Genomic DNA, 27,409 nt, shown 5'->3' on the forward strand with positions numbered 1-27,409 from the left:
TTTTGCTCATTACTGTCACCTTTTTAAATGAAAAACCCACCTTTTCTGAAGTAATATTACCTTATAGTGCATTGATTTTTTTTTTTTTTAATCTTTCTATAAAAATTCAGGGGAGTCTTGCTTCACTGGTTTTTCATGAAAGAAAACATTTCCTTTGCAGCTTGGAATTAAAAAATGCAACTATTGGAGTTGTTTTCCTTTTCCTTCCTCTAAAACCAAGAAACATATTTTTCTTTCTGCACTGAGACTATTACTGAACTATCAGATGACCAGTTAGGTCCTGAAACCAAGATATTTATAGTCTGTAAATATTTTTATGGTGGTAGTGGTGAGGAAAGGGGTGGTCTTCCTTATACACACAGACTGCCTTATAATTTTTTTTTTTAACATTTAAAAGTCAAGTCTATTTTTTCTGCAATGAGAGCAAAGCAATCTAAGACTGCTGGGAGACTTTACAGTGATTCTTTTCTGTTGCATTCTCAGATGTGGAGAATCTGTGAGTTATACAGATTAGGGATCGATTTTTGTGGTTCTCTTTTATGTACAACATAGGTATTGAGAAATAAAAAAGAAAAATAATAAACAGATAAAATTGTATTTCAAACATTGAACTTTTTTGACTCAGTTTCATCTTAGAGCATGTAGTGCTGGAAACAAAGGGACTCAGGAGTTTACTTTAAAAAAAATTGGTATTTATGCCTCAAAGGCAATTTATGATCTGTAAGTCAGCTCTGCTTTGGTAAGAAATGATCCCTCCATCTCAGTAACTGAGAACAGCAAAGGTGTCTGAGGGGCCCCTGTGGTTCTGCCGCACTTGTCCTCTTATTCCAGGATCCAGGATAAAGGAGCAGCTCTTATTTTTGTGTTATTTTTGTGCCTAAAGAAAAAGAGGAAAAGAAACTCACATGGCTCTTACAGCTTCTGCTTAGATGTGGCATAGGTCACACATGCTGTTGACCAAAGCAAGTCACCTGGGGCATGGGAAGTCAATGGGTAGAGAAATGTGCTTCTCCCATAAGAAATCACTGCAGTCTCCATGGCAATGGGCAAAATGAATAATTACTCTAAAGGAAAGGGGGAGGAAATAATTGAAAAGCACATGCAATCCACCAGGATGATCAAGAAGAACTTCCATAAACCCATTACCAGTCCGCCCAGGGTGCTTCCAGTCTCTGCCCTGCTTCCATGCAGAGCACATCCAGAGTCACTTCCTCCTGTTGTTTGATGTGCACTCAGGATATTAAAAAGTAAATTTTTTTATTCTCATAATCAGGAAATTTAGAAGGGTCAAAATTCTAAAAGAAAATCGTCATAACGTACCTCACAATTGGAGACACATCCAAGGATTGTCGATGTTTCTAATATCTTCTACCTTCTCTTACTCTTTTTCTCTTTCTGTCTTCCAACCTCTCTTCTTCAACCTTTCCCTGAATACATAATTTTACTCATTACAGCTCTCACTTTTTCTTAATTTCTCCTATTGCCTATTCTCTTTTTATTTTATTAACTCATTCCTTCAATTAACCAATGTTACTTATTGAATTCATCTAGGATACCAATGTGAAAGAGACATGGTCTCTACCTCAATGTATGAAATAAGAAAGACCCACTAAGTCTGTCCCAAGTGCTTTATAACTCTGAAATCCTATGATTATTTGCGCCCGCCCCGGTATATAGATTCGTAAGCGACGTAAAGATATATAAAGTTAGCTGCAATGCAAGATAAAATGTTTTCAAGTGCCAGGAAAAGGTAATTGATAAAGTGCTATGGAAATTCAGTAGGAGGAGATCATTTTTAGGATGGGATGGCAATAGATCAGTCTCATATCTGAGTTTTCCTGATTATGAGAATAATCATTTCCTCTTTTAAAATTTCTGTCCAGGGCTACGAATATGGTTCTTATATACTGAGACTCTTTTGTTTACAAGTTACAGAAACTTAATTCAAACTGGCTTAAGCAGAAAAAGGGAACTTACTGCCTCACAAACTAGAAAAGTGTCAGGCATAGAATCCAGGTATTAAAAGGGTGTCCTCAAAAATCTATTTCTCTTTCTTGGTTTTGCTTTTCCCGGTGCTGGCTTTATTCACAGGCAGGCTCTCTCCACCTGACTCCAAGATAGCCACCAGACTGATAACTTACAAGTTGAGCAACCTCAGCAGTTCCAGCTCTCTCAGGAGTTCCAGCAAAAGTTCTACTTTCATTGGTCTGTCTTGGGAAACAGTCTCACTCCTGAATCAATTACAGTACCTAGGGGAATGGAATGCTTCAATTGGTTAGGCTGGGGTCACATTACCACTCCCGGAGCTTGGAGGAAGGTGAGACTTCCCTGTAAATGGACAGTGTATGTGTGTTTCCTTATTAAGGAAAATAAAGTTGGTGTTTGAGAGGAAAGGAGAATGGAGAATAGACATGTGAAACCAACAGCTATCTGCTACATAGTGGGGGCTTAATAATGCATTTTGATGGAAACAATGGTGTTATTGATTTTATTCATTATATAAGCATGTATGGAAGCAAAGTGAATCCTTTCTTTTCTCCCCAAAACTTTGTCTTTAGCCTTTTCTTCCTGTCTCACTCACTGTCAATCATATCCCCTGCTGATACCATCAAGCTTGTTTTCTATTTCTTTGAACACATTAAAGCATAGTTGTTTTATGGTTTGCCTGATTATACCAGTATTTGGAATCTTTGTAGGTCTGTTTATGTTGTCTGTTGTGTCTTGCTCACAGTGACTTTTCTTGTGTGTATATGTCTAGTATCATTTATTTCGTGCTCGTTATTGTATTTGAAAAATTATTTGTAGGAGTAATGTGATTCAGGATTAAGGTACTTCATTCCAAGACAGCTTTTGAGTTTGCTTCTGTCAACCCACATGGGCATTATCAGTCTAGGATCAGCTTAATTCAAATTTGGTGCTTGAGGGTCTCTCAGGTGATGTAAATCTGGGATACAAGATATGATGAGGGCTGGTTTACTACTGAGCCGCCTGACTCTAAGGGTCTAGCTGGGATACCAACTTACTGTGAAGAGGGTCTCCTACTTAATCCTTCCAGAAAAAAAGAAAATTCACATTTTTATGTTGGGGAAATAGCCTCAAGGTGAAAGTGGCTTTTGAGCTCACTTGCCATACTGGGTTCTTATTTGGCCTGTTATTCTTTACTCTCTTATTAGCTCTTTGTGGCTACTGAGAAAATGTTATTATATCCAGCATTTTTAGTTGTTTTCAGCAGAGCTTTTTTTTAGAATCTAGCCTGTGACTCCTGGAAACTGGAAGTCTTCTCTCTGAAAATCCCGGTCTGTGCTTCCTCATTCCTTATCTTTTCTTTCTGTTTCCCACTCTCCCAGTTCTCTGCCCTGTTCTTTCATTGCACTTCGCTTGTGGATAGGCCTTACTGGAAAAGGATAACCAAAACTATATTTCTCGATGTAACAGTATGGATCAACTTCTCATGAGTTTTGATGCACGTTTTTCCTTTCTTGAGATTGATGGTGCGGGGTGCTTCTGATTTTTCCAAAATACTATCATCTTGGTCCATTTGGCCTCTGATAATTTTTTGGACAATAGTCTATCTTTCCAACCTTAGCTCATTTCTACCATCTGAAAGCATGATACAAATTAGTATGACACAGGTGAGGGATACCAACTATACAAGTAATGTCGTACAGTTAGAATTGTGTTACATAATTACAGCTGGCATTTATAACTTACTTTTCCCCTAGAACTGAAATAGAGAGCAGCCTACTAAAGTCTTACTTGATTTGTATAACAGAAAATTTTTAGGTCTGGCTTACAAAGTGTAATTTGGGTCATCACGATAGAGTCACAGCCCTTAACCAATCCCAGACTGGAGCCAGTTCACAGCCCAGAGCTCCTTGAATGAAGAGAAGGTCAGGTCTCTTGAGCAAGGACCCCCACTGTAAAGCTTTCCTCTGGCTTTCCCCAACAGGACCTGGGGCCATTTACTCAGATGACTGTGTTTTGGGAAAGGGGAAATAATCAGAATTTTGGGGACCACAATTAATTTCTTGAAACTCAAAATATCAAGAAAATGGGACTCTGAAGACTAGGTAATTAATGGACTTTTGGCTTGAGTCCATTTCCCAGTGGGTCTAGTGCATCGCCAAATTCACACCACGATTATTTCCTCAGTTCTGAAATGAGTAGACATACTCAGCAACTAGAAAAACTTTATATTGGTTCTCTGACCTGTGTTTATATTTTTGTATTATCATGTATACAATGTATGTATTATTCTTTTTGAATTTTCTGTATTGTATCAAAGTTAAAGTGGCTTATAAAGATGTATATAATATTGCAAAGTAAAATCCATTAAAAATAAGTGAGTAAAACATAGCAAAAGGAAAATAAGAGTAGAAACATAAAATGGAGCAAGAAATGAGACGTATATAAAGGGGCTGCCTGTGTTGTATACTTGCTGACGGTAAGACCCAAATTCACTTTTGAACAGTAACACAGTTCACTGTAGCCCTAAGTTAAAGACAAACCAATTGCTATTTTGGATACCAATACTGAAAAAAGTGCTGGGGAGGGTATTTCTTGCTCTTAGGGATTATTTGTTCTATTGTTTATCCCAATTAGCATCACGTTGAAAAGAGACACTCTCTTCACATTAATGAAAACTGAGTCTAACTTTTAAAATAGCTGAGAATTTTTATGTATCTCTTGTTATTAACTGGGTGTAGTAATACTTCCTTCCAGCAACCATATTCACACAAAAAAGAATGGAAATGACATACATTACTTTAGTTCAAAAGAGTTCAGTGCAGACAAAATTAAATAAAGGAAGTAATTTTAAAACTTCAGGTCAAATCTTGAGTGTTCTCTTATGAGCTGGTCTGAGTTGGACTTCCTTTGAAGAGAGCCTCCTGGATCTCTTCCATGGGGATGAACAGTAGAATGAGAAATAAGTCTTATCACATCGGTCTACAGAAGAGTTCTCATGTGGCAGAACACAACATTAACTTTTGGAGGAGTCAAATATTTATACATTTTTCAAATGTTAAATAAGTGATTATGGCGTGGCTTTTAAAAACAACAAATTAGCCTGGATAAGGACTGGTCAGTGACCTTGTTGAAGATCTTTCATATTAATTAATTTATTTCATACAAAATATAATAAATGAACATAGGCTATCACATATAACTAGCAAAATGGACATTCAGCTTGTTTAACAGAAAAAAAATATATCAATATGACTCAATGGCAAAATGGCATAATGTATTCCAAAGCAATTACCAGATAAATTCTAGACTGGAAGGGCGAGTACAGCATCAACTAATTTCAACAATAAAAAGATTGTGGGAAATTTTAAATCTGAAAATATGAATATCTGATAACATGAAGGATAAGAGAATTCTAAATCAATTAGCTAATGAAAATGAGAGTCAGAGCCAAAGTCAACTAAATCTGTGAACAAAAATAGTTAGGAAAGATTCAGAAAAATTTAAATCTATTCTAATGTAGCCATGCAGTACAGTCACAAAATCGTTAACATTTATAGTTTTTAACATTCAAAAAAATGTATGTGGAAACTTCCAGATAAAAACTTAAGAAGAATGGCATGGGGAAGAGCTTTTACAAGTATGACACAAACATGGAAGCTATACAAGATAAGACTGACAAATTCAACTACATAAAGATATTTAAAAATTTTCAACATAGTAATACACATAAAAAGCAAAGTTGAGACCAATGATAAACTTGAAAAATATTTGAAACTCAAATCACTAAAGACATTTGTCTACATATGTATATTCTACAAAGCAAAAATAAATGACAAAGACCATAAAAAAGAGATAAACAATATCTTAAAGAGTTCATAGAAAAGAAAATATAAATTGCTCAAGCATATTAAAGAGACATAATTCATTCAAAAGAAAAGCAATAAAAATTAAAACTCCCAAGATACTACTTTTTGCCTAGGAGTATCAAAGATCAAAAGGTGTTGGTTGGAATGTAGGGAGATGGATCTTTTCATACGTAGTGATTTGATAGAAGCCCTGTGGAAGGTAATTTTAAGAATGCATACACACATACATATACACACATGTGCATATCCAACTATTTGATCCAACATTTCTACTTTTAGGAATTTATAATGCAAAGGTAAAATGACCCATGAAAAGGTTAATTGAATTCTTGCTTGTAATAGAAAAAGAATGAAGACAATCTAAATATCTATCAGTAGGGAACTGGCTAAATGTAACCATACAATGAAATGGTGTGATTGTATAAAAAGAACAGAGAAGCTCTTTATGAACTGATACTGAATGAACTCTAAGATGCATGAAAAAATCGAGAAGCAGATTAGTGAATATAGTATTCTAGTTGCATGAAAGATGAGGGAAGACTATATATATATGTATATGTAGACACACATGTATACAGTCACACATCACATAATGATGTTTAAGTCAACACTGACCCACATATACTATGATAGTCCCATAAGATTATACGGTGAAGGGCTTAGCAGAAGCATTTGCAGACAGACCTCAATAAGCTCCCCAAAAAGTTTAAAAACATGGACTTTAACACTTAAAGGTTTTCATTAACAGAGAAGAATAATCAATGTGCATCATCTGCTTACAAGCAAATCTATGATGAAAAAAAAAAAAAACAACAAGAAACCAAGCAAACCACCATGGACATATTTCTAAAAAGAGTGACACCGCCTCAAACACTGCCTCAGGCAGGTAGGTCCTTCAGGAGGTGTTCGGGAAGAAGGTATTGTTGTAGGAGATGACAGCTGCAGGTATGTCATTGCTTCTAAGGCCTTCCTGGGGGACAAGATATAGAGGTGGAAGAGAGCGATATTGATGATCCTGACCCCGTGTGGGCCAGAGATAGGTTGTGCTTATCAAGAAAATATGTGTGTATGTACATACACAGAATCATGCATTGCTTAAGGACAGGGATACATTCTGAGAAATGAGTCATTAGGGAATTTCATCATTGTGCAAACAACACAGAGTGCACTTAACACGAACCTAGATGGTATTGCCCTACTACACACCTAGACTTGACTGGTGAGTGTCTTTGTGTCTTATATTTTGACCAAAAAAAAGTGTAAAAAGTTTTAAAAAATAGAAAAAAGCTTATAGAATAAGAATATAAAGAAAATATTTTTATACCGCTAGCTGTTCAGTGTGTTTGTATTTTAAGCTAAGTGTTATTATAAGAGTTGAAAAGTTAAAAATTAAAAAGTTTATAAAGTAAAAAAATTACAATAAACTAATTTATTATTGAAGAAAGAAAAATATTTTTAATAAATTTAGTGTAGCCTAAATGTACAGTGTTTATAAAGTCTACAGTAGGATACAGTAAGGTCCTGGGCCTTCACATGCACTCACCACTCACACTGACTCACCCCGAGAAACTTCTAGTTTTGCAAACTCTATTCATGGTAAGTGCTCTACACAGGTATACTATTTTTTTTTTTTTTTAACATTTTATACCATATTTTTACTGTATCTTTTCTATGTTTAGATATACAAATACCATTGTGTTACCATTGCCTATAGTCTTCAGTATAGTAACATGCTGTACAGGTTTGTAGCCTGAGAACAATAGGCAGTACCATATAGTCTAGGTGTGTAGTAGACAATACCATCTAGGTTAGTGTTAAGTGCACTCTGTGTTGTTTGCACAATGACGAAATCCCCTAATGACTCATTTCTCAGAATGTATCCCTGTCCTTAAGCAATGCATGATTCTGTGTATGTACACACACACATATTTTCTTGATAAGCACAACCTATCTCTGGAAGTATACTCAAAACCTGGAAGGTTATACACGAATAACTGGTTGTCTTTGAGAACTAGCTGGCTGGGGCAGAAACTTTTCCCTGTATGGCCTTTATGAAGGATTGAATTTTAGCTGCATGAATGAATTACAAGTCAAAAAAGTAAAGTGTACGAGTTGCTTCCCATCTATAACATCGTCTCTTATCCTTGCCCTAAGTTAGCCTTCTCTATCACTGATGAGTGTCAAGACGTCAATCTCATCAGTATGCTTCTCTGTAGACAGACACCAGGCACATGTCTATTTACAAAGCTAATTTAATGAAACCATCACCTAAACTCAGTTTGAAGAAAAAGTCCATTGAGCCTCCAAAATAGAGAAACTGAATTTTGAGCCTTAACAACAACACAGAGTTTAGAAATGAAAGGAAGCAGAAATTCAGGATTAAAGATAATGATAGTTTGGGATCCTCTAGGGTTATATTTTTCTAGCAGCAAGAACATTCTTGGGATCTTGAAAATCAGGAAAAATATTCAGTGAATGTAAAAAAAAAAAAAAAAATCTGAATTATCAACAAACTAGCTCCAAAGAGATTAAGTACCTCAAAGACCAAGTGTGACAGATATTTGAGGATCAGTGGTATCCTTTAAAAAGCAGAGACAGACCAGGAGGAAGGAAGCACAAGAAGAAAAGAATTAGGAATATCCTTTTCTCCCAGAGCTCATTTCTTATCTTATTAAGAGCATTAACCAATTTTCATCAGGAGCAGTGCTGTTAAAAGTCTTTTTTAAAGGAAATAGATCTGAGAGTTCCCTAAACTGAAAAGTATGCCTTAAAAAATGCCTACTGTGAAGCCCAAATGATTAAAATTATGGCGAGTGATCTTCGAAGACAGAAGGTTGAAAGTGGTCTGTAAATTTAACTAAGGATGACAGTGGACAATTCTCATTTTTCTAGATTGCAAACCTATTGATGATGAGTTTGTTCTCACATTAATTAGACCCCAGAACAAACTTCTTGATAAAAATCGAGCATGGTAGAGGTGAAAGAGATCTTGGTCTAATTTTCTAAAAATACCGCCAAGGAAACTATGATCCAGAAAACTGCCCAGAACTAGATCCAATTGGTCTTGTGCTAATTTTTGCTTTTACATATTTTAAAAGACACTGATACCACTGACCTTGAATGGGTCTCAAAGTTGTGCAGGAAGGCAGAGGGCTTATTTAGAGAATTTATTCTCCCATGGATCTAACTTCTTTAGAAGTGCAATAAATTTGGTGTGTGCATGTGTGAATGTATAGGGGAAGTAGTATTTATAATGATTGAGGATTATTCACTGGAATATCAAGTTATCATACCTGGGCCACTCACTCCCTAAGCTGAAATGTTTCTAAATGCTTTCAAATTCTGTGATAAAAATCAAGGACTCAGAAAGCAGAGAAACAGATCCACTGTTTCTGCAATGTGTTTTGTCAACTCTGTGCCCTCTGGGCCAGTCTCAGGGGCTGAATTTTCTTATCTAGGAAATGGGACCAGTGACCTCAACTCAGATTTACTCAGGCATGCATAAAAGGAATAACACTGAAATTCTTAGGACATAAATATTGCTGTGTAATAGTGATGACAGTATTTTGCAAGTGAAGCTTGTAAAAATAGTTATCGATAGGCAATAATGGAATAGTTAATAAACATGACTTCTAATATTCTTATTGTTTCTTTATGATTGTCTTGTCTCCAATTTCTGAACGTCTTCTGAAACTGAAGGCATAGAAAAGAAAATTTAAATGGAACAGAATGCTAGCATCATAATATGGTAGCTGTGGCCATACCTACAAGCATTCGTACCCGCCATCCTTAGCAGTATGGATTCTTATCTTTTGGCTAAGGAGTAAATACATTCATTCCTACAGTAATGAATGCAGAAAGGATTTCACCAGAATGAAATCAGGTAACATCAAGTGTATTTAACGTAACATGTTGTTAAACAGAGTATTCTTCAAACCTAAGGCTTCTAAAAGTTTAATTCAAGAGACTTTGGGGGTGGCGGGGGGAGAAGAATTATTAATCAGAAATATTTCAGTGGAAAGTGAACTTCTCTGTAGAGAAACAAGGTCCCGATTTCTTGAGCACTGCAAGCAAGGGATCACAGGTTTTTTATGTTTTCCTGGAGAAACAAAATCAGGAAATAACACATTTGAAGATAAGCAAAAGCTATTGGAAATATCCTTTCACTCCCTCCACTGAGGGCGAGTTTTAATTTCAGCCCGCGCTAACAGATCTTCCTGTAAAACAAAGCCAAGACGTTAATTAATAAGTGGCAGAGGTGTGGCATCTTTCGGAATGCGGCTCAAGTTTAAACTCCGCCGTCAGAAGCAGCGGTCCCAGCCGGGAGCTAGGGAAGGAAGGTCTGGAAGAAGCTATCAGGCGGTCAGATTCTGCAGGAAGGTCGGTGCTGAGGTTGGAATCGACCCCGGAGCGCCCGCGAGGACATCTTGGGGGAGAAGCTAACTGCGCTCCCGGGCCTAGCACGGTCAATGGGCGCACCCATCTCAGCTACTCTTCAGTTTGGCCACCCACTCCAGGAAAGCCTGGAGGGAATTCGCTTGGAGTTAGGCTCGCTGGAGGCTGTCAGCTCTCTTTAGGACCTCAGGGAAACCCGAGAGTTTCTGGCTTTAGGACCCAGGAGCTCCGAGGCAGCTTTGACTGAGATGCCTTGGACCACAGCACCACCTACATATAGAAGCATCCCGAGCCTCAGCCCCGCCGCATCTCCGTCGGAAAGTGCGCTCGTCACATCCCTTCGGCCTCGTGTGAGCGTTCTGTCTCCCACAGCTTGGAAAGGGAGAAAGCTTAGCTGTGAAGTGGCTGTGGTGAGAGCTCCGGAAACCGCCCAATTGGACAGGGACCCAGGGAGTGAAAGCGGGCGTGCCCCTCGCCCGAGGATTGCACTCACCGGTGGGCACGCAGCATCCCAGAGGCTGCGGCCGCCGGGGCCCCGCCAGGCGTCGCCAGCCCAGAGGACCATCCGCGCACTTCGAACCCGTAGCAGCCGCCGGAATCCGGAGCTGCCAGGAGCTCCCGGTGGGTCTGGGCAAACTTTTCCTCAGCCCACGTGCTAGCGAGGCGGCTGGCTTCCGAAGCCCGGGATGGAGCGCCGCGCCTAGGCTTGCCGCACCAACGGAGAAGTAAGTAGGCGACCCGCGCGGGGCCACCAAGACCGGGGCGCCTGGGTATCCCATCGTGGGACCAAAGGACTGAGGAGTGCTCCTTTAACCCTGAACCCTCTCTCTGAGCCTTCGGAGCTCTTTCCTTACCCTGGAGCGCTGCACACGCCCTTTCCCCGGGGGCCGAGCCTACAGCTCCGCAGAGGTTGCTAATTCACTGATTGCAATCACCTCCCGCTCCAGTCGCCCGCAGCTGTGCGCTCGAGGTTAAACTGCTCAGCAGCTAGTGCCAGGCAATGAGTTCGCTTTCCTCTGCCCTCTTCTAAAGTTGGGACGCGCGGAGAGGCAGCTGCCTCCCTGGGGCTCTCTCCACGCCCCCATCCATCCTGTTTCTCCTCCTCGTCTCTTAGGTTTAAGGCGGAGATGCTGACCGCGCTGAACTGACCAGAGCGGTCCCCGGGCTCGTGGCGACTCTCCCCTGCGTGCTTCTTCAGCAGCGCGGTCAGCATCGGCTCCTCGGATGAGCCCTTCAGTTCCCCGACTTTGAGAGGCGTCTCTCCCCTGCCCGACCGCCCAGATGCAGTTTCGCCTCTTCTCCTTTGCCCTCATCATCCTGAACTGTATGGATTACAGCCACTGCCAAGGCAACCGATGGAGACGCAGTAAGCGAGGTGGGTCCTATTCCGCCGGGGTGCGTGGGGCCAGGGGGCGGGTCGCAGGACTCACACCCGGGCTCCTGCGACTCAGAGGGGCAGGACTGTGCCCTGCACACCGCTCTTGCACAACCCGCTCCTCACTTTCTGGGCGCGGAGCTCTGCAGAACGCTCTTTCAGTCCTCTCAAGGCGGGACGAGGGGCAGAGAGACGCGCGCAATGCCGGTGAGTCCGGCGTGCGGCTGACGCTCCGGGCTAAGTGGTGCGGTCGGTGCCCACGTTCGCTGCGGCGCTTCTACTCCTGAACTCTTCTCAGTCCCATTTCGTATCTGGCGCCCAGTTTTCTTGTTCTTCTGTCTTGGTCTTTCTTTTTAGTCTCTTAACCATCTCCTTTGCACCTCATCTGTCTTTGCCTTCCTCACGCACGTGCGCCCGAAATCCTGACCCCAGATCGCTTTGGACACGGCCTCGCAGCGCGTGTGTGTGCGCGTGAGAGACGGGAAAGGGGAGAGCGAGCGAGCGCGTTGGAGGGGGACCAAATCGAGGTGGAGGACCTGCATTTTCAGGAAAAGGGCAACATTGATCTCTTATTCTGAAACCTAACACTGGATGGGAAGATTCACTGAATTTCCTGCCTTGATCAGTAACTCTTTAGCAGGCTTTTTGGGGAGCGCATGCAGAATACTATTTGGGGGACGGGCCCGACTTTGCCTTCTTCCTTAACTTTCCTCAAAAGCAGCTATTTCTGAGACAGGTTTCTGTTCTCAGTTAAATTCACTTGCGGCTCTTTAACCGCTCCATCACTTGTGTGCGCTGCAGAAAAGGCTAGCGGAAGCCTCCAGGAAGGGTTCAGAAAGCAAGCTTTCCGGCAGATTTAGTGCGCGAAGCCGTCTCTAAGTCTTGCTGTGGCTGTAGCTAATCCAGCTGCTTTTTAGAGGAAGATTTGCTAAACACAATTAAGTCTTCTGGAGGATTCAAACGACGCCCCGCCCCGCCTCCCCCCACACCTTGCATTGCCCGCTCATGCAAGGTGCATAGCAGCCTTTAAAGCCATCTAGCAATTTGGACTTTTGCGCGCTTAGAATTTGTAACTTGAGGTTGACAGATCTTGATTTTTCTGGAATATAAACGTCTCACTCGACTTGTGATGTGATTTGTTTATAACTCGTTTTATGGAATCTCCGGTCCTGCATCCAGATTTGGGAGAGAGCTTTTCGCGTCCTAAGTTTTCATAGGTTTTTTTTTTTTTTCCTTTTAGGACGTCGTTAAGCTGTTCTCACCTTCTCGCGGGGTTGGAGGTTGCCTCGCCCGAGGGCAGAGCTCGAGATAATGGGTGGTGTGCAACTTCCTTAGCCCCTGTTCTCCAGTTGACGCCGCAGAGTTGTGATTTATAAGGATACCCCCTTCTTTCTCCCTCTTTCTCATTTCTGACATTTAGGAAAACGCTCATTTTCAGAAATTATTCTGCATAAAAATTCTACAGAGAAATTTCTTCCCAAAGGCCATGAAAATTTGATACCAATATTAATCTTGGAAAAGTCCTTTTCGGTCTCTTCCTCCCCTCCCAACTGGCTCCTTTCTCTACCCCAGTATTTTCTTTTGGGGGTATTATTTGGTAGAGTTGGCAATTTTTGATTACACTGTGGTCAAAAGTGTTCGGAGAGGCTTTTTCTCTTATACAGAAGTTGCAGTCTGCTTGATTGAAAAATCTCAAGGGCTTTAAGTTTGAGAAATATAGATAATTAGCAGACTTACTACTTCTGAGATGTCTTCCTGATCCACACTGCCTGTCCCGTCCTGGCTGACTAGGGAAGAATCAAGCATATTGCTTTAGTAGAACTTAATGTGAAGATGCTATTTGATGGAGAATGACATTACAGCACTCCTGCGGCCAGAAGCGATACTGCATGCTTTACTCACAAGTGCCATCTATGCCTTCTTAGGAATCTGAGGCAAAACTTATTTATTTCAACGCTGCTTTAGCAAAATCTCATACCTTCCACATCCCCAAGTACTGACACTTAGAAACCCATTTCTAAAGTGTGCTGTGGTAACTTTTGCCAAACCAACCTTTCAATTTAATAAAATTCAAATGCTTTCAAGTACATGTAAATTGGTAAGGTTGCAAAAGGAAAAAAATTCTATCAAAGTGTATTCTTTTTTTCCCCTTTCTTAACAGATGTCCCCTCCCAAATCCCAAGTTTGTGGCTAAAATAACTGCGGTCCTTAAAAGTGACCACACTATCTGTGCCAACAAAGGGTGTACTGTGTTTTTAATTAAAAGTGGAACTACTTAAAGGGCTGGCTAGACAGTGTAGGGTGATAGTACCATTCTGCTTTGCAAGGAAGCTTAAGGATTGCATTGTGAGAGTGTTGAAATGAATAGAGATCTAACTCAGGTTGTGTGAATTGTTCCTCTTCACAAACTTAAGCTGGTTTTAATTGATCTCATGTCCACTGATTGATCCTACACCAATTGTTGCTCATACCGAACAACTGGCTTTCCCAAAGGAGATTGGTTTAAATTAGTTCCTTGGTGAATGCTTGACTGCTGGCCAAATCATGTCAGCAGTGACAGCTGACAGGCTAGAGCCTATTGTGGTACCAACATTTCCCTTTTTCTCTTTGTTTTGGATAGTGGCAGTTAAATATTACTTTCTAGGAAGAAAAGTGATTAGTACCTTAAAAAAAAGTGTTGTGGCTTAGAAGATCAGTAATTTTCTTGGCTTTGTGCTACAGTGCACGCAATGATACCAGGATCGGTTAGGCTAATGCCTGGGATCTGATTCTGTTTTTTTTTTTTCATATTCCATCTGCAAATAATCAAACCTTCACTGTGGAGCATTCTCAGAACTTCTTTGGCATTATGTTTAGTCTGCTCTATGATCTCAGATGCTCTATAATATCATTTTCTTAATGAAATAAAATTCTTGGCAGAGATCAGATAATTTAGTCAGTTAAAATCAATTGCATCCAGTCTGGAATAGAGAGCAAATATATCATTTAACTCTATGTTTTATTTCAAAATATAGCCAGAGGACTGAGAATAGAATGTCGACCTTCTCTACTTTTGGATAAACCTTTGTGTGTAGGAGACTATCATGAACAATAACACCGACTGCTCTTCCTTCCCCTTATTTAGAAAACAGAGTCATAAAATAAAAATACATTTGACAAACACTAATAGGGCCTGGCAGCAATCATTTTTAAAATTAGGCACAATACTGAGGATATCTTCTATAGAGGAGACATATGCCAATGTTTTCAGAAGCTGATTGACAACTCATGTGTTTTCTACTTGGTAACAGCCGTAACTCTTTGGCCCTCTCATCCACCTCCCATTCAAAAACATAGTCGTTGTCAACTACTGTTAACCCCTGCTGCCTTCTGTCTCGGGACCTCTTATGATTTATTTGTATGGTAAACTGGATTATTTGATTCATTTTATTTTTTGGAGTTCTTGTAAGCCACATTTCAGGCTGAATTACTGAAAGGTGGGTAGACAAAACATAACTTTATCATAGTCTCCTGGGATTCCTTGAGCTTGGTACGTAGCGATTTATTTTTACATCTTTCATCCTGTTTATACGCTCAGTCACATTTTAACCAGAGCTTTACGAAGACTTCTTGATAAAACTCTTTAAAAGCAGCAAGGCTCCCCAAACATGTAATTGGTGTTTCTGGTGGTCTGAGGGTAGGGGGCGTGGCATGACAAGTGTTTACTGCTGTAGCCTTTTCCATACTGAAGTGTGGAAATATCTCATTTTCCTAAGTTTAGATTTGGCTTCTTCTATAAAACTGAAGTATTTATCACAAATACTTGTGTGTGCTCCTGGCAACTGAGGTTGTTAAAAAAAAAAAAAAAAAAATCAACATGTTCTCTTAACCCTCGTAGGGCTAAATTAATTTGTATTTTTAAAAATTTAATGAAGAGATTCAGAGGTATTTGGTTTTACAAGTACTTTTAATAGCTTATTTCTTACAGTATTCTTTCAACATACAAAATAGCACATGGAACAGATTAACCTACACTTAAATAAAAAAGCTTCAAAATACATTTTGTATGCTTGCTTTCTTAAGTTTCAGAGTATTTCAGAAAAGCTGATGTGATGTTTAACTTTGCAACATAAACAGGTTCTTTCTTTTCTTTTGTTCTCTTTTGTTAATGGGCTGCTTTTTCTTCCAGCATAACTGAGTTTTTCTGCCTAGTATCTTACCAACACATGGAGGTCTGAAAGTTGCTGTGCCCCAACCGATATCTTACTTAGCTACTGAAATTTGGAAGTGATTTAGAATAGGTGACATTCCCCCAGGCCTCCATTTAATCCTGGCTTTCTTTATCTGCTTTTAAAATCCACCTTGGATAAAATCCAATATGTGTAGAAATCCCAAGTTGGAAATGACACTTTTAACTCCTTAAAGAAAAACCATCTCTTGATTTATTCAGAGACTAACTGGCAAGTTTATGGATTGTCCAGGCTACTTTTTACTTTCCTTCCAACTGGCTGCCTTTAATTCATTTTTTTTTTTTTTCTGGAAATAAGTATTCTTATCCCAAAGCCAAGGAATAGATGACAGACAAATCATTTGATAAGACACTTGATAACTATTCTGTTAAAAGGAGGTGGTAAGCTCTGGGATGAAAATAAAGCTTTAAACTTCCTTTCCCCCCCGCCCCAAACCATCATGATGGTCATTATTTTTTCTCATGTTCTGCAGCAATCAAGGATTGACCATTGAGTAAAATATACCATCACATGTCCATATTTATAAATTTTCATATTTTTAGCTGGAATACATGTGGAAGATGCTAATTAATACTAAAGTGCAAATATTACATATATAGCTATATATGATAGAGAATGAATGTATACATATGTGTGTATGTGCATATTTGGGGGTGCAGGTGTGTGTTGAGAAGGGTGTGAGGATGGTATGACCACGGAGGATTGGGTTTTTGTAACTACACTAGATTTTCACTTATCTTTCTCAGTTCTCGTTTTCATCTTTCTCTCAGACAGGATGACAGAACTGGACAGAGGACAGGGGAAAGGAAGCAGAGAAAGGGGAGGAAGGAGGAGGAGAGGGATAAGTAATAAAGGATAGTTTTCAAGTTTTCCAAGGCCAGCCCTCCACTTCTCCTTCTCTAGGACCTTTCTGTATGAGTCACCCTCTTTCCAAGCATGCTGTTGTCCCCCAATCCTGAAAGTCTTGACTTCTTCTTCACACTGTTTTCCAATCTCTCCTCTTTTTCTTCTCCTTTCCCTTCTCTTGCTTAACAATCCTCTTTCATTCACTCTTCAATCTGCCACAATATGGCTTCTGTGTCCATAATTTTACTAAAAGGTTTTCTTCGTGATCATCCATACTCAGTGCTCACCTCTTTGCCAACTCCACTGGTCTTTCAGTCCTCTGTTACTCATTCTTCTGAAGATATCACCCCTTTCCAAAGAAAATCATTTCCTTTGGCTGGTGACACTACACTCTAGTTTTGCCTCCCACATTCTGCCACTTCTTTTCTTTGGCTCCTTATTCAGAGTCAATTTCTCTGCCATATGAATAGATGTTCCATTCCATGCACACTCAGACTTGACAACTCATTTTCTCTTTTATGCCCTCTCCCAATTGTCTTCCTCTGCCTGTGCTCTTATTTCTTTCTATTCATGGAGTTTCTATGTGTCAAACTCTACAGTCTTTGACTTTTCTATTTCCTCTTTAATCGGTTCATTCAGTCTTAGTCTTCAGAAATGTTGCTTGTAGCTACCCCGTCCTTTCCATTCCCAAAGATATTTTCTGGCTCAGACCTGCCCTGACTCCTCATGTCCCAGTATCTGCTCTGTCCTCACTCCATCCTTTACAGTGTCGCCACATTGAATTTTTCTCATCCACAGATCTGATCATGTTACTTCTTTGCTAATGAACCCCCAGACCTCTCAGGTTCCATATTGACTGCAGAATAAATGCCAGCCTCTTTCATGTTGCATTCAAGGGTTCCCCAACATCTGACTGCAGCCCATTTCTAACTTCCTACCTCCTTGAAAGCACTATATGCTTAAGCTATACCAGATTACTTCATTTCTAAGCACACCATGTGTTTTATGTTTTGATATTGTTGAGCATGTGGTAGACCCCAGCTAAAATGTCACTGCTTCTGTGAAGCCTTCCTGGAATTATCTGCCTTTTTTCTGAAGCCAATTCAACTATTTCCTCAGAGTTTTCTTAGCTTTTTGTGCTACGCTTACAAAACTCTTATTTTCACCTTTATTGTGGTTATTTTGTTACATGTGGTGAAAAATCATGAGGAATGATTTTTTAAATTCAAAGGTCTAGAATTTAATAAGAGTAAATAATACTATAAACATTATTTACTCTTATTTTTTAGAGTTAAAAGCCAAGAAAACACTGAGATATAAAAGCCCAATCCTCATTCTGAAGTCTCTTCTCAGAATCTTCCAAATTTCACACATTACTTATCAGTGCCTGTTCATGTCCCCATGTGTGTTACACGCCGTTGAGTTGGCTCTGACTCCTGACAACCCTGAGTGAGTGATGTCCACAGTGTTGTCTTTCACATCCCTGCTCGGCTCCTATAGACTCGTGCCTATGGCTTCTATTTTGGAGTCTTTCATCTACATGTCTTTATTATTTGAATGATAGAGTATCTCAAGTGACAGGTGAGTTGGGGGCAGGGTAAGGTGAACTCTGTTGGGGGGGGTAACCTACATTTTAAAAACACTTCTAGAGAAAGCATCAATAGAGGTCTTCATCCCAAAATACATTGCCCATATAAATAATCATTTAGAGAAAAACGAAAGGGTGATATTTATCTTCTTAAAGGCAGTAGAATTAATAACATAAATGAATGCAGGAAAGCATTCAACCTGCATTCTTATGTTTATGACTTTAGTATAAATACAACTATGTACATATACCTGTGAGAGACACAGCTGTGTGTATGTGTATGTGTGTGTGTGGTTTAGATTAAGTTTTTCTGTTGGTGTGAATAGATTACATAGTTTTTAGTCTTGTACCTTTGCGGAGAGCACTGACATTTCACTGCCCTTTGAAGGAGGTGAGCCTGGGTTGATGTCTAAGGAAGGTGAGCTGCTTACTGAAATAATAATAATAAAAAAAGTGAGCTGCTTACTGAAATAAATGATTTTAAAAAATCTAACAACTAAATGGAAGGGAACTAGAACTAGAATCCAACCCTCCTGAATTCCCTGACTTTTCCTGTACACAGTAAATGTTCAACATAAATATTCATTTAAAAAAAAGGAAAGAAATCGCTGTTGAACCCATTCAAAAGTTCTTTGGTTCACAGACTTTTATTGGGCCCTAGCATCCTACAACTCATAATTATGCTAATAACATAACTGACATTAAGTAACTGAAGGCTGAGGGGATAGAGTTACTGAAGTGTGTGACCAAGTATGATCTGATAAAAATCTGCATACTTGTATGCTAAAATTTTTGATCATTATTCTTTTTTAAAAACTGTTATCCTGGTATGAATTATAGAAACTTTTTATTTCTGGTACTACAGTAGCCAGAATAAATGTGTGTGTCTGGGTGCACACGCATGCATGTGTGTATCAACATGTGTTTGTAGGTGTGTATGTATACATGTATTTTATATATACTTCAGAATACTCAATCAGGATTAGAGAAAACCTATTAAATATAATTTTTACTCTGAAGCTTAGAGAAACTAATTATAGGTAGCTTTCCCCCTTATAAGGTCGTTTGGGGAAAACCTTTACGATTTACTTAAAACCTTTCAATTTTCATCACCTGCTGAAAGATATTAAGAGCATTTATAAAACAGAGTTAGGCTTGCTCCGAACATTTCTTTTAAGTAGGATTTATTAATTTGGGGTCCAGAGGCGGGGCCAGGGTTTTTGTGTCTCCTGAAATTAGAAAGAAAATCTTTTCTGTTTTTGGGGAGTGGGAGGTTATAGAGAGAGGATCTAGAGCTTTCGCTGAATTCTCAAAACTAGTCCATGGTTCATTTCTTTCCTTCAGTAGGTTAATAAGCGTTGGTGAAAGAAACAGGAAGTAGACCTTAACTAGTGTGATGCCGGATAGTTACTTCAAACTGATATAGAAATTTGTTCTTTAAGTTTATGTTCCATGTATGGGTTTTCCTGCTATGTGTATGCTTCACAGTATGAGGACACATTGGAAGCACTATCAAGATTTATTTCAGTAAAAAATTACTTGGCTAACAATCCTTACTCAAAGACAATAATTGCTAAACTCTCCATTTCCCTTAAAAAGTTTATAAAAGTACAAAATAAATAGACAGGATAAGGGGTTCTGTTAAAACTTCTCATATGGTCTAATTTTTATCTCATTAACAACACAATAATATAGGGTTTTAGAAATCGCTGTTGCAGTTTTCCAGCTGATGACATGTGGTGCTGGCATTGATGTGACTTGTATGTCTCACGTTGCCAGTTCATTGACTTGTCAGGGCCAGGCCAAGCACTCTTCAGTTCTGGCTAAGCGGACTTCTGCTAGATAGATCCTCTGCTGGTTCAGCACATTTAGAATTTTTCTACAGCAATGGCTTTAGCCTCTCCTCTCACCTATTGCTGGATACAACTTGCCAAGCAGCAGCTCTGCATTTAAAACGCTCCGACCGATAGAGGGCACACTTTGCATTCTTTTCCTCATGCTTTGTTCTCTGAAGTTCTGTAGTCATTTGTGCTTACTTTGCTTTGCCCTGTAGGTTCGAGTGGCAAACCTGCTCGACTTTCTCCAGTAAGACTGATGGTATCATCATCTTGACATCTTCACAGAGAGGGAGGGGAAAAGGAATCAATAAGGAGAGATTTCGTCTTACCGAGCATTTCTGGTTTCGGTCTCTACTCTCCTTTTGACAAGACCTTCTTACCAGAAGGCAAACTTAACCAGCCTCTCAGTTTTCCTATCTTAGAGGCAGATATTAAAGCTAGAAATTGCATTAACCTGGAGATGGATTCCAGCTTCTACAGCCACTTGGAAAACATTACTTTTTTTAAAGAATTTTTCCATAAAGTGCATGTCTAAAAATTTAGGCAACTGGCAAAACTTGGAGTTGCCCAAACGACTTCAAATTAGTACTTCCCAGTTGTTTGCCAAATTATTTGATCTTTATGGAGAGACCATTTCTTTCAATGAAACTCTTACATTTTAGACCTTTGAGAATGGTGCAAATTGTCTAATTTTATTTTGAAAATCCAAAGTTTAATTTTTTTTAAAAAAAGGTTCTCTTCCTTTTCATGTAATAAAGTCTGATGTAGGATTTAAAAATTCTCTGGCCCCTCAATGCTGTTCTTTACATGCTGTGTTCGAATGCCTTATAGTCAAAAGCTGGTTTTTAATGTTGAGGGATTTGTGCTGTATCATCATTAACCTGCATATTTAGTTTATCACACTGCATTAGTTTCAAGACTAGATTTCAGTTTAGTTGAATCATAGTGGGTTAATATTTCTACAACCAAGTGACATGTCCTAACCCCACCCCCGGCAGTAGTCCTTTGGGAGTAACTGTGATATTTGTTTTCTCTTCCATTGCCACAATTGGTCTTTAAAGACTCTCCATAGAATGAGAAACACTTGCAGCTCAGTGGCTTGAGAAGGATTGCACCTGGGGCTCCCAGGTTACTGTTCCCAAATATATAGTAAATTAAGGCAGTCTGGTCTTTGACTTGTCATGTGCTCTGGTAGTTCTCGTAGGTGAAAGAATACTTTGTTAAAATTAATGCTCATTTTTGACACTTGCTTCTTGTTGATGCTTTTGAGGTTCACTTTGGAAGTGTGTGAGTATGTATGTTTAAGGGTCAGGTTTATAGGGGAATTTTGAGGGAATCTTGGGTATTAGTTCTGGGCTCTTCTAAGTAGATATGAGGAAGTGGCAGAGAACAGCTGTAGGTTGGTGAATGGAATGAGCAAACTAGCTTACTTTTTTTTTTTTTTTTAAATTTATCCAAGGATCTGGACATCTGTTTAATGCTTTGAGAGCAATCAGAGCTGTCCTATCCATAGCATTCCTTCTACTGGTGAAAGATGTCTTGTGGTCACCTCCTCCCACCAGCTTAGAATAGTGGAGAAGCTTGGTTAGGGTCAGGAGACTAAGTAATTTGAAAAACCAAATGTTGTTTGATAGTGGACAGCGGTGGTTTCCAGAAGCATGATTAGTGGGTTGAGGTTAGTGTGCTGTGGAGTTAGGGAAGCCATTCATACCACTCCTTGGTGGTCAGTAAGTCATGCAGTGGCTGACATGATTCTCGATTGCATCTTGTCAATTATGAAAGATTTCTTCATCCCTCCTTTGCATAATATCTGAAAATTGATCTAGGGCTTAGAAATTGTCCCTTGAAAGTTGATTGTCTAAAATTATGAATTTGGTGCAATTTAGTTGTTCCTTTATGCAGAAGCAGAAACAATTAGTTTTATGCAGCTTCTAGGGGCGATCTCAACATGATTTGGATTTAAATGTGACTGAGGTGAATCACAACTGTTCTAAAGACTTTGGCAAGCTTCAAGTAGTCATCTTGCTGAATTCCAGAGAAAGGTTTGAAGAAATAGCAGAGGCTGGACCAAGAGTGGAGAAGAAAGAAAAGGAAAAAGGTCACTAATTTCGAAGACTTGAGGGTTGTTACGTAGAAACAGGATGTGATTTATTCTGCCTTTTGGAATTAAGGCAGAATGAAGGAAGTTCATAGGAAGACTGTAGCTTATATTTAGGAAACTATCCATTAATGGAAGGTACCCTGTCTCGATGCTCCCAATCTTTGAGAATTGCCTTTTTTCAACAGCAGAGGGTATCTCTTAAGAATTTTGTAAATGTGATGACTGTATTGAGTGTAGAGGGACCTCTAAGGACCATTCACACAAGAGCCATGATGAGCACATCTGTAATGCATCTGGCATCTCATAGGTATTTAAATAGAAATTCTTGTCGACAACTATTCAGACTCAAATTATAAGATTGTCTTTCTAAATAGAGGAAACTGAACAAAATTGCTCAGATTCTACATCATATGCCTCTGAGTCATTATTCTAAACTTCAGTAATAATACTATAGATATTTAAGTTTCATCTGAATTCCAAAAAAAAAAAAAGAAGACATATTTCTCAGTCTCTTCATGACCATGATGTCAGTTTCTAGAATGTTTCATTATAAGTAAGTCTGAGATTTCAATGCCACTTAATCACCATGAGTTATGCCATATGATTTTTTTTTTTTTTTGCCTTTTTAAATAGGGTTACTAGGCTGGAAGATAAAGAAGCATTTGACAAAAATTCATTAATAATAATACCTTGCATATATGAAAGTATAATAGGCTTAAAAAAATCCTTTTGGGCAAAATAGAGAAACGCAGGTATATTGTCATATGTTACTTGAATTGCGTTTGGCGGAGAGTGGTGGAGTAATGGATGATGTTCATTTTGAGGGAAGCCTCTGGTGTAGTAAAGGACCCTCTCTTCAGCCTCGTATGGAACACTTTTTTTAATGATTTGGTTGAAGACAGATGGCATGCCAACCAAACTTTTGCATAATCTGAAGTCGAACAAAACATGTAAAACGTTAGTTGATTGTTTGCAAAAAGATCTTGATGGCTGGGAAAGACTTCATGAATTGAATGACATCTTTACAGGAAAAAATGTAGAGTTTAACTCTTAAATTCAAAGAATCAATTATGGAAGAATTGATTCTTTGGAAGAATTATGGAGACAAGGGATTTTCATTGATTTTTGACTCATCCTGAGGTTACGATGTGATATTGTTGCAAAAAGAAATTGGCTGAATTAAGAGAAATATTTACCTAGATTCAAGAATGAAGCAGATAAGATTCCCAACGCACACCAGTGTTTTGTTCTAGATGTCGTCACTTTCAGAAGTGCAGCACGTGTAATGTATTCATTTCCTAGGGCTGCTGTAACAAAGTACCACAAACTAGGTGGCTTAAAAGAAAAAAATTGGATTTTCTCACTGTTCTGGAAGCTAGAAGTCCAAAATCAGGATGTCATCAGGTCTGTGCTGTCTCTGAGACTGTGGAGGATACTTCCTTGTCTCTTCTAGCTTCTGGTAGCCCCGGGTGTTCCTTAACTGTGGCAACCTACCTCCAGCCTCTGGCTCCGTCTTCATGTGACTGTCTTCCCTCTGTGTTGGTCTCTTATAAAAACACCAGTTATATGGAATCAGGGTCCACCCGAATGGCCTCATGTTAACTTGGTTCCATCTGCAAAGACCCTATTTTCAAATAAGTTCACATTCACAGGTACTGAGGGTTAGGACTTCAATATATCTTTTTGGGGGACACAATTCAACCCATAACAAATCCCAACTTGTGTCGGACCCTATAGGTTCTTTAAGTCCTCATTTTTTTTTTTTCACAACCACGTGGAATAAGTATTGTTATTATGAATTATACTATAATAACAACAATTAGTAGTAGTAAGAGAATTAGTAGTGATGGTAATAGAAGTAAAGTAATTAGCAGAGGTAGGGCCTTTGCACACAGCCACACAGACTCTGTTCTGGGCATGAAACATACTAATGGCACCCCTGGACTTGTGCACACAGTGGCCAGGTAGGGATGCTTTAGATACGGTTTATAAGTGTGTAGAGTTTGGACTAGAGATTTCGATTTCCTTTCTGCTCCTGAAGTTCCATGAAATTGTGCGAATCCAAAGAATCACCTGGGTGCTTTTTTTGCTTTTTTCAAATAAATCCATGAATCAAACTGTCTTTTTGTTCGGCTGAACATTCTGTTTAGCTGGTCTCCTGTTGAAGTTTACTGTCCTCTAAGAGCTGTTAGCATCCTCTCTGGAATGATACCGCAATGTCAATATTGTCTCCTGCACATTGCTTCTGGCGTTGGAGTTGTCTTCAGTTAGTTTTCTCTGATTTTTAAGTAGCATCTGCTATTGGCATTGCCAAGGAGCTTGATATATTCATACTTATGTGCTATAAAGGACTAGAAAGAATGTTCTTTTAAACGTTCTCACTTTAAACATCAAATTTTTCAAAGACAAAATGCAGGATAACATCATGAATCCCATATTCCCATCACACAGATCGAACATATATATTGAGATTTTTGCCACATTTGCTCCATCTGTTCTTTATCTTTATATTGTCATGTGTTATAGAGCAAATTCCACATATTGTCATTTCACCCTATGTATTTCTGAACGCATTTCTTACAAATATGGTTATTCCTTGATAACACATCTTAATCAGTATGTAATCAAACTATCAATTACCTCAAAAAATCTTTATACAGCTAATGCGTATGAATCAGCATTCAAGTAACAACCACTTATTGTACTTGGTTGGTATTTCCCTCGGGTAACTTTGATAAAAAAGCGGTACCTCTTTTCTGTCCATTTTCCCATGCCATTGACTTATTGAAAAGAACCAGGTCAGTTTTCTGTGGAATGTCTGATATTCTGGATTTTTCCATTTGCTCCCTTATAGGGGTCATTAGACTTTTTTCTATATCCTCCATATTTTCTATAAATGAGGAGCTCTCCTTGAAGGTTGGATTCGATTTGGATTCAACTCTTGGCTAGAACACTTCATGGGTGGTGCTGGGTGTCTTGTTTGACGCCACATCAGGAAGCACATAGTGTCCTGTGGTGCCATTCTTAGTGACGTTATGTTTAATCAGTGTGTTCAGTGCTAACAGTCTGATCCTTCTATCGTTAAGGTTCCTATTAATCTTTCATCTTGTGGTTTCTGCCATGGATCTTTGAACCATCAGTTTCATTAGAAGATACAAAACTGATTTTTTTTTCACTTTTATTATTTCTTCTCCATTTATTGGCTGAAATTCTTTTATTAAAAATCACTTCTTTTTAACTGTTGGTATTTTGTTACTATAAAACATAGTTCTTACAGGAAAAGCAGGCAATGCCCTTAATTCTTCCTTTAATTGCCAGTTTTCAGAGTAAGGAATTGCTACATGTTTGGTTGGCTAGTGGATCAACTTGACTACAAGTGAATAAAATGCTTTGATTTCTGTCAAACGGTTGCCTGTCAGATGGAGAGGTGAAGTCTTCCAACAGTTTCTGCTTACTGAAACATCAGCGGTAGAATGACATTAAAGAACAAAAAAACTTTTTGGCTTCTGCTAACAAGAATGAAATGCAAACCTTCTGAAAACCTGAATTCTATTAGACATCTTCTGATAATGTTTTCTGTTAACAGCTTTCAGAGAAGCTACTGAGTGAACATACAGTAGCCTCAGCCTGCTGAAATCTGAGGATCATTGGGTAGGAAAACATTACTTTGTGCTACTTAAACACTTTCTGGAATGCCTAGAGAGGAGAGGAAGGAAAGTATTTGAGATCAACTGGATATTGTAGAATACAAGTAATGTCACCTGAGACGGATTATAGTTTCCCCAAAGCTTGACCTGAGTGGCAGCTAGACACTTAGAATGTTCTCTCCAAACCCATCAATGGCTTGTTTTTTTTTGCAGTGCATGTGAAGAAAGAGTCTAGATATTACATGCTTTCAGTGGGTAAAGTAAAGTTGTAAAAACATTAATATTCCTCCTAATTATTAGCTGTAGTTGGCTCTTTCAGTCACAGAAATCTTTCCTTTATCCATTTAAAAACTTAGCTCATTGCTAGTAATCAAGTTACCTTTGGCGTAGTTTTTATATTACCCATTGAAATATGTTATAATATCTTGTATATTTAATAACTTTATTACTCAGTGAAATTGGACATTTAATTTACACAAGTGTTTATAGGGAGGATTAAATTAAAAATCATGCTGGAAATTTTTTAATCTAAAAACATTTAATATGTGGTTCAGAACAAACAAGCCTGTTTGGCTGGAGAAATACAACACCATGGGTACACTAACGAGTAAAGTGCCTTCCCAGGATTTTGGAGACCAAAATGGGTTGTGAACAGAAGACACCGGTTATCTTGCAAGCCAGGGAAACAGAGCTGTGAATGAACATACTTCTTTTGCTAATAGAAGGTTCTGGAGAATTAATATTTCCCCCTTCAACTTGTATGCTTTTAAGTAAGAAAACAAAGGAGATATATCCACTAATTAGGGCTAGTAGTTCGTAGCCTTCATAACCCCCCCCTTTTTTTTTTCATTTGGTTTTGAAAGTTATTTTCGTAATAAACCCCCATATCGTTGAGACATTTAGGTGTTTTGTCTTGGAAGCTAGTGGTAAAGACTTTACACCATGTTCATATAAAACGTAGTTGGTTTTAAAAACCACTAACTAACAGAGGATTTTTATGATTATAAACCCAACATTTATTCATTGTTGGAAATTTGGGAAATAGAGAACACGATGAAGAAAACAAAACCAGCAATAATCTTTCCACTTAGTGATAACCACTGTTAACATTTTGGTTTTTATCTTTCTAGATGTTTTCTTTTACATAAGTATAAGATTTTAAAGCAATACATCATAAGTACATAATCTTAACTATTTTAATGGCATTATTAATGCCTGCATCATAAGTTGTTGTTCATTATGAAATTTTAAAATCCATCTTCTTATTGTTGGCCAGTTACAAAAATCCTTGTACGTCTTTTCCTACATCTTTTTTCCTTAGGAATCATTCACAGTACTAGATATAACAATATGCTGTAGCCGTTACGTTTATTGAGCACTTATTATGTACCAAGCATAGTTCTTTAGGATACATATGGTGTTATTTAATCTTCAAATACCTTGTGAGATAGGCTCTATTTTTCTCCCCATTTTATAGATGAAGAATCTGAGACACAGTGAATAATTTGCCCAAGGTCACAGAACTAGTAAGTGGCAGAGCTAGAATTTCAGTCTAG

General features: G+C 38.7%; 1 protein-coding gene across 1 annotated transcript in view; it reads left to right on the forward strand.

The window, feature by feature from the left end:
- Window positions 1-11,358: 11,358 nt before the first annotated feature.
- The window catches only part of RSPO2 (R-spondin 2), a 142,594-nt gene continuing 126,543 nt past the window's right edge, over window positions 11,359-27,409 (forward strand). The window contains 1 exon segment of the mRNA XM_006916613.2: window positions 11,359-11,604. Within this exon segment, the coding sequence (XP_006916675.1) occupies window positions 11,511-11,604 (94 nt within the window). The 5' untranslated portion in view covers window positions 11,359-11,510.

Source organism: Pteropus alecto, unplaced genomic scaffold (assembly GCF_000325575.1).
Source record: "Pteropus alecto unplaced genomic scaffold, ASM32557v1 scaffold164, whole genome shotgun sequence".
Taxonomy (NCBI): domain Eukaryota; kingdom Metazoa; phylum Chordata; class Mammalia; order Chiroptera; family Pteropodidae; genus Pteropus; species Pteropus alecto.